Source organism: Microtus ochrogaster, linkage group LG9, assembly GCF_000317375.1.
Source record: "Microtus ochrogaster isolate Prairie Vole_2 linkage group LG9, MicOch1.0, whole genome shotgun sequence".
NCBI classification, from domain to species: Eukaryota; Metazoa; Chordata; class Mammalia; order Rodentia; family Cricetidae; genus Microtus; species Microtus ochrogaster.
This window is the reverse complement of record NC_022034.1, coordinates 5,420,216-5,427,931: the sequence shown is the minus strand read 5'-3', so window position 1 is coordinate 5,427,931 and position 7,716 is coordinate 5,420,216. Positions and strand designations below refer to the sequence as shown.

At 46.2% G+C, this 7,716-nt stretch overlaps 1 protein-coding gene across 1 annotated transcript in view; it reads right to left on the bottom strand.

The window, feature by feature from the left end:
• The window catches only part of Fgfr1op (FGFR1 oncogene partner), a 29,641-nt gene extending 28,229 nt beyond the window's left edge, over positions 1-1,412 (bottom strand). Inside the window, exons 1-2 of the mRNA XM_026787497.1 lie at positions 1,256-1,412; positions 902-955 (exon numbers count right to left, since the gene is read on the bottom strand). Of these exons, the coding sequence (XP_026643298.1) occupies positions 902-955; positions 1,256-1,357 (156 nt within the window). The 5' untranslated portion in view covers positions 1,358-1,412. The remainder of the gene's footprint in view (positions 1-901; positions 956-1,255) is intronic.
• Between the last annotated feature and the right edge of the window lie 6,304 nt (positions 1,413-7,716).

Genomic DNA, 7,716 nt, shown 5'->3' with positions numbered 1-7,716 from the left:
GACACACGGACACGGGTGACCTCCCCTGGACTACAGATGAAGACAGCAGCTGGGGTCAGACACACGGACACGGGTGACCTCCCCTGGACTACAGACAGAAGACAGCAGCTGGGGTCAGACACACGGACACAGGTGACCTCCCCTGGACTGACAAACTCAGGACACAGCACCAGGGCACAGAGTTAGTAACGTCCATTCTTTCTGAGAGGGAAAGACAGGCCATCTGAACGAGCAAAGGGACAGATGAGGAAGCTAAAGTGAAGGTGACCAGATGGGAGGCCTAGTACCCCCAACTCCAGCTTCAGAGGGGTCACAGAGTTAGCAAGTTTTCTCTGACAACGCTTAAGCAGAAACAGTAGGAGATCGTTTGCTGGCTCAAATGATCACCACTGTGTAACTAGAAAGCAAAGAAATATGGGCTTCTGAGGGGCGGACAATGGGATGGAGCCTAGTCAAGAATCAACAGGAAAGATGATGTAGAGACAGACAAGCAAGAGGCTGAGGAAGTTAAAGAGATTCAGGACGGTTGCTGAAACTTGGGGTAAACAGAAAAGTCATGCTCCCGTTTAAACACACAGGTTTTACTAATTTTTTTTTTTTATGAGGATAAGTTCGGAGATGCTTTTAAGTAATTGAATGGTCAGATTTTTAACTGGCAGCTCATTGAAACGGTTTCAAGCAGAGCATCTAGCTATGGCCTGTCAGAATTACCGCGGCACTTTAAGGCCCCTCTAACATGCAAAATGATAAAGAAACGGAACAGAGGTAAAGAAGTAAAATCCTTAGCCGTTCTATCCCCAGTCAGTCATTAAAACTATTTCAAAATAGCTTTGAATCTATTAGCAATTAGGCGTTAGGAAGTACGGTCCTATTAAGGTCTGGTCTGGGGAAAACCTCTTACCTCTACTTTTTCTTGTTCTTCCAGTGCTAAAAACACAGTCGCTCTGAGTTCAGCCTTGAAGAGAAACACACACAACACACGCGTACACAGAATTATTCACGTCAGTTTCCCCACCGCCTAAATGACAAGGCCAGGAGCGAGGGCGCCCGACGCCGGACCGGCGCGGGGAGGTCACGGGCCGCTCGGCGCTCCACGCCCCCGACCCACGGTCTAGGGCCCAGGCCCCACGGCCTGCGCGCCCCGCGCCAGCCGCCCCGCGCCAGCAGCCTCCCGCGCCCGGGCAAGCCGCGCGGCCCCGTCGGCCAGCCTGCCCCGCCCCCGCCAGGCTGAAGCCCGGCCTCCCTCCCGCCACACCTTGATGCGGTTCAGGACGCCGCTGTTCTCCAGCGTCTGCACCAGCAGGTCCCGCAGCTCTGTGTCCTCCTCCGCCACCACCGTGGCCGTCGTCGCCGCCATCTTGGTTCTCCAAGACAACCACCCAAGCCGCCCTAACGGCCAACGGCGGCCGCGCGCGCCCTTGCCGGCGAGCGAGCGCGCAGTCGCGACTCCGCCCCTCACGCCGGGAGGAGACCTAAGTGGGTGGGGCCTCCGGGCATCGTGATGTAGGAGGCGGGGTCTCTGGGTGTCACGACGCTAGGGGCGGGGCCTATTGAAGGCGGGGCACCCGAGTGCAGGAGCCGTTTGTGGACGGGACCACGGGGGCGGGGAGGGGGCTGATTGAGCGATGTTCTCTGCGGCTTCTTAACAGAACTGTATTAGGAACGTCATTAAATTGAATTTAATTTCCCGGTTCCGGCGAGAGGAAGAGTCCACCGGGACTGAACCTACCGGCCCAAACCTCCAACTTAGAGGGCGATAGAGAGGCAAGAGCTCTGGGTGGGAGGAGCGAAACAAGCCTCGGGGCGGGGCTAAGACTCGTGGTGGGCGGGGTAAACTGTGGGGCGGGGCCTTCCCGGGACGCCCCACATCCCGGGTGGTGGTTGTGCCCAAGAATGAGCAGCGCGCGCTCATTCTTGTGTGTTCTGTTTTTGTCTCTGTGTACGTGTATACACAGAGTCCGTTTTGCTGGGCGGCAGGGAGAGCTGTCTCTGGTACTTTTTGCTCTTGTGAGTTGTTTTGAAACAGCAATAGACCGGGAATGGAAACTCCATGCTGCGGTGTACGTGGAAGCTTTGAACTTCACAGAGATTCCGGTACCGGTTGGTAATAATTTGGATTCATTCCCAGCCGTACGGGAATGCAGATTCACATAAGTATAAAGTTAAACTCCATCAATGTAGCTTTCCCGTTTATGAGAGTTGTCTTGTTTTGTTTTCCTGCATCTTCCGAGAAAGGAGTCATTGAGAGGTTAGTTTTTAAAACTGGCCTTAAGGAGAACAGTTAGAAGTTAGAAGGGTCACAGCTAACACAAAGGACAATGGTAAGAGAGCTCTGGCAGGCTTTGCCTTCCTTTCCCATTCTCTCTTCCTTGTTTAAGAACAGGAGATTACATTCCTAAAGCTAGCCACTAAGGTCTTTTCCCTTGTTTGGCCACCAAGGTGCTCCTACCAAAGTATTGAAGTCCAGCAATCAAAGCCCCCTTTTAACAATGCCAATTAAAATTGAACACTTCATCCTAACACTGAGTTTCCCCTTTTACCTTTTAAACTATCATTTTCCTATGGACCACATCTCTCTCTCCTCTGTCTCCTTTGTTCCTCTGGAGCAAATACCCTGCTCCCTTTCCCTTGTTCCTTTCTCCCTTTCCCTGTCATCTTATCCCTTATCCCTGTCCTCTGTCCCTCTGGGGTAAATAAATCTCCTTTGCGTTGAGGCTTAGTCTTGAGGTCCTGAGCTAATACGGATCCTTTTACAAAGAATATTTCCATCTAGCAGTCGGATTACAATCAGGACACATGAAAAGGTGGGGTTAATAGATCTGGACAAACTAAGAAGAGTCCTTGGAGTGTGCCAACTTCAAGCTAGGGAAGAATGAAGGGGAGAGTGCTCCAGACAAGGGAAAATAGCAGTCCGTGCTTAGCTTGGCCCATGAGCAGTGAAAGCAGAATTGGTGTGGCCGGCAGAGAAGGGACTCGGAGGAGCTGGTCTGACACAGATATGACATGTTAGTTTGGAGAAGAAAGGGTTGCGGCATCAGCTGATATCAAGATTTGGATATCAGGAAGGTTTGCAATGTGTTTAGTCAGTACTTTTGAGTGTCTACTGAGTTCTAGACCCTAAATTAAGTAGCTTGGAAGTGGTCAAAGCCTATTTCCCACAGCCAAGCAGCCATCAGTGCAGGAACTCAGATAACAACCTTACAGCAGTCTGAAGCAGTGAGCCGTGGGGAGGACAGGAGAAAGTACAGCTACAGAGCCAGGAGGGTGGCTGCAGGCGCTTCAGACTCGGAAACTGGAACCTCCCGTGTGATTGCATTTGAAGATGGCACCTGCACGGACTAGTAAGGGTTGGGTGAGGTCATAATCAGTGGGCCAGTGTCCCAAACTCTCACAACACTATAATCCACAGAAGGGTGCTCACCAGGAACTGAACTTCCTCCAGAGGCCTAAGATCAGGCAGCATTGTTGAGTGCACAGGTGTCTGCGGTATTTTGTTACAGCAGGCAGAGCTGCCAGGGCCAGATGTCTTCCCCAAGGAGCTGGTGCAGAACAGATGTGCCAGAAGGCTTGCTGGTGAGTGAGGAGGAACGGGTGCTCCAGTCAGAAGGACAAGCCGAGTGCCCAGTCAGGACCAAAGGGCAGGTGACTCTGTCTAGGGGATATATATGAATGTGTGAATACACACGGACCTACACAATAGCTTGAGTCTGCAGGCTGAGCTGGGAGCTGGAGACCTGGGAAAACTGTCCCTGAGCCAAGAGGCTCAACACCTTGGGAAGGTGTTTGAATCTGAGCCTGGAGCACCTTCCCCCATGCCCAGATATAAAGCCCAGAAGCAGGAAAGACCCTTTTATTGGCAAGAATAAGTCCCTTAAAAAATCAGAGGCTGGAGAGAGGGCTCAGCAGTTAAGAGCACGAACTGCTTTTGCAGAGAACCTAAGATTGGCTCCCAAGCACCCATATTGGGCAATTCATAAATGCCTGTAACTCCAGTTTCAGAGGATCTGATACCCCTGGCCTACCTTGCCAGCACAGATGATCACATCCACAACCACACATACAGACACACACAACACACACACACACACACAGAGAGAGAGAGAGAGAGAGAGAGACAAAGACAAAAATTAATCTTTTATAAAAATTAAAATAAGGTCCAGAAAGAAGGCTTGGTGCTAAGAGTAATGTCTGCTTTTCCAGGGGATCTGTGTTTGATTCCCAGAACCCACAGAGCAACTGACTACTAGTTCAGAGGGTCCAGTGCCCTCTTCTGGCCACCACGGGCACTGCATGTATGTGATGCACATACATAGATATAGGTGAAATGCCCATACACATAAAATAAAAATAAACTCTCCCCTCAAATGTAAGAAAACAAATCTTTTTTAAAAAAATATTTATTTAATTATTATGTATACAATATTCTGTCTGTGTGTATGCCTGCAGGCCAGAAGAGGACACCAGACCCCATTACAGATGGTTGTGAGCCACCATGTAGTTGCTGGGAATTGAACTCAGGACCTTTGGAAGAGTGGGCAATGCTTTTAACCTCTGAGCTATCTCTCCAGCCCCAAGAAAACAAATCTTAAAGTGACCAAGTGCCACCCAATTAGAGAAAGCACTATGCTGTACTTAGGCTACCAAAATTTAAACTACCTCACAGACTGGGTGCCCATGGCCATAAAACTAGCCTGTGTAAGGCTGGGCTTCATGCCTATAGTCTGATGGCAATTAGGAGAACCAGGAGTTCAAACTTACCCATGGTTACATACAGATCTGTGATGGAGGAAGGTCATTGGCTAATAAAGAAACTGCCTTGGCCCATTTTATAGGTTAGAACATAGGTGGGTGGAGTAAACAGAACAGAATGCTGGGAGGAAGAGGAAGTGAGCTCAGACCCAATAGCTCTGCTCTCTGGGGCAGACGCGATGAAGCTCCGATCCAGGATGGACGTAGGCTAGAATCTTCCCGGTAAGCACACCTTGGGGTGCTACACACATTATTAGAAATGGGCTAGTCCAGGTGCGAGAGTTAGCCTAGAAGAGGCTAGATAGAAATGGGCCAAGCAGTGATTAGTTTTCCCCACCTACCTAAGTTCTGCTTTGCTCAGGCCCAAGACAGTTTCTTTATCAACCAATGGTATTCACAGCATACAGAGTGGAACCCCACATTACCTTCCATGTTCTGTTTAAATAAAAAGGAAGGTTTTAACTTTAACATAGTAAAATTACATAAAACAGTTATCAAGCAAGAATTACAGTTACAATATTTATATCTATTTTATCTTTTATCATAACTAAGGAAAACTATAACTATATATCTTTCAACTCCATCAAAGACTCCAGAAGGATATATATTACTTAGTCACCTAAGTAAACAGGAAGTGCATTGTAAGCAACTTCCAAAACTCTAGAATTAACTGAGACATCTTGCTGCCTGGACAGTCACTCAAAGTTCTTCTGTACCATTAGGGCATCCATCTTCAGCCTACAGGCCCATAATATCTAGCAGACTTTTCCAAGAAGCAGAAAATTTGAAGATCTCTTTTGCCCTGTAATGGCAAAGTGTCCATCAGTTGCTTTTTTTCTGTACTGCAGAATGTCTGACAAACTCTTTCATGAAGCAGGAACCCTGAAGAACTGTCTCACCTTTAGGCAAGTTAAGCATTTCTCTGTGGGTCCTGCTTGTCCAGTTCATGCAGCATAACATCAAGCATTCCAGGCAAGAGCAGTTTCTTTGCCAAATGGCTAACCAACTCCATGAAGAGCCTCTTTGATGTCCATTTCCCCCTTGAAGTAACTTGATGCTGCCAGGAGCAGATGTATCTCATGTAATGAAAAGTCCTAAGTTCTTAAAACATTTTAAATGGCATATTCTGTAGTCTTTGAAAGGTTTGAAGAATACCTATTCATCTGAAATACATCTCTGTACATCTACAAAATTTAACTAACATAACTACAAGCTTAACTATTATAGATGATTATTTATTAACTTATATTTCTTAATTATACATTACATTTTAAAATGAGCTACACACACAATACCTTAATCAAGAGCAGAAATACACATATAATAAAATTGACCTTAAATTTGTATCAGTAGACCAAGATCCATACCAACGCAATTCTCTATAGCATATCCCCCTTTAAATGTAAACAAACATGTATAAACAATATTTGGGTATATGGGCATAGTTCTTTCCAAACTGCTTCCTGATTTTTGTTGGGCAAAGTATTTTGGGGGTTGTTTGTGGAGACCTTTCAGGGAGTCTTGGTCCACCAAACCACATTAGTCTGGAAGAATTTCACAGGTTTTCATCCTCTGTGGAAACAAAAGAAAAACCTCTTTTCCAAAGCAACATATCCTTAGACCCAAATTTTGAAGATAAGATACCTTTAAAGTTTATACATTGGTTACTTAGCTCCTTCACAGTCAAAAAATTTAAAGAAAACACAATAACATACATAACAGACTCTCTGTGTATTTTTCATCTATGTGTGGCTTATTTTTCTTACTCTATAACTCTCTGTACTCTTTTTCTTCTCTGTCCCAAGCCTATGTACACACTGTGTCTTGTTTAGAGGTCTTTTATGTCTAAATATGTCTTATTGTGTATCTGAAATTGTTTTCTGTCCAGGAGCGCTTCTTAAAATGCGAAGTACTTCTAAGGCTGCTTTGCCTTTTTTTTCTCTGCCCAGTCCAACATGGTGGAAGTCTGTTCACTGCCTCTGAGACTTCTGGGTGGGAGTCGTCCTCACCACTTCAACTCTGGTAACCAGGTGGCCCCTGCTGCCACCAAGTAACTTGTAGCATGTTGCTCACAAAACCCATTCAAGTGCTGAAAGAGACAGAGTTTGCACTGGCAGCATAGCCCAGAAAGCCACTGTTTCAAAACTGCGAGGCTTTTTTTCCCCTGCTACCACTGAATCAGGAAGACCTCTCTTAAAGGAGCTACAGTATGCCACCAGCAAGCAGAGTCCATCCCCCCACCAAAAGTATCTAAACTTTGTTTTTCAGTGTTTAGAATTCCTTTCCAAGCCTTCTCAGGTTTTATGTGAATTTAGTGAGCACACATTGGACCACCTATTTGTAGTAAGAGGCTGCTTGTTTGTTCCCAGATGCTCAGCCTTGAAATAATCACACAGAAACCATATTATTTGTAATACTGTTTGGCCAATAGTGTAAGTGTATTTCTGGCTAACTCATCATGTATTTCATATCTTAGCCCATCCCCATTAATCTGTGTATCACCACAAGGCCATAGCTTACCAGGTAAAGTTCCAGTGTCTGTCTCTGGTGGGGCTCCATGGCTTCTCACTGACTCCACCTCCTTTCTCCCAGCATTCAGTTTAGTTTTCCACACCTACCTAAGTTCTGCCTTGCTCAGGCCTAATACAGTTTTTTAAAATTAACTAATGGTATCCACAGCAAACGGAACCCCACAACACTCAGTTTCTCTTTTGCAGATGGGAATAGAGTCCAGCATCTCTGTGTATGCATATGGATGTGCATTTTGTCATTTGTCAGAGACCAGCTTCAACAAAAATAACACTTACCAGGGTAGGGGCATGGGGATTAGAAAAATAGTAAAGAGAACAAGACATGAATGAAATTATTATTTCAGAAACGTATTAATCTTAACAAAAACAAACAATTATTAACAGAAACTGTCAGGAGCTGTTTCCTCCTAGGATTATTGCAGGAGCCATCACCCTG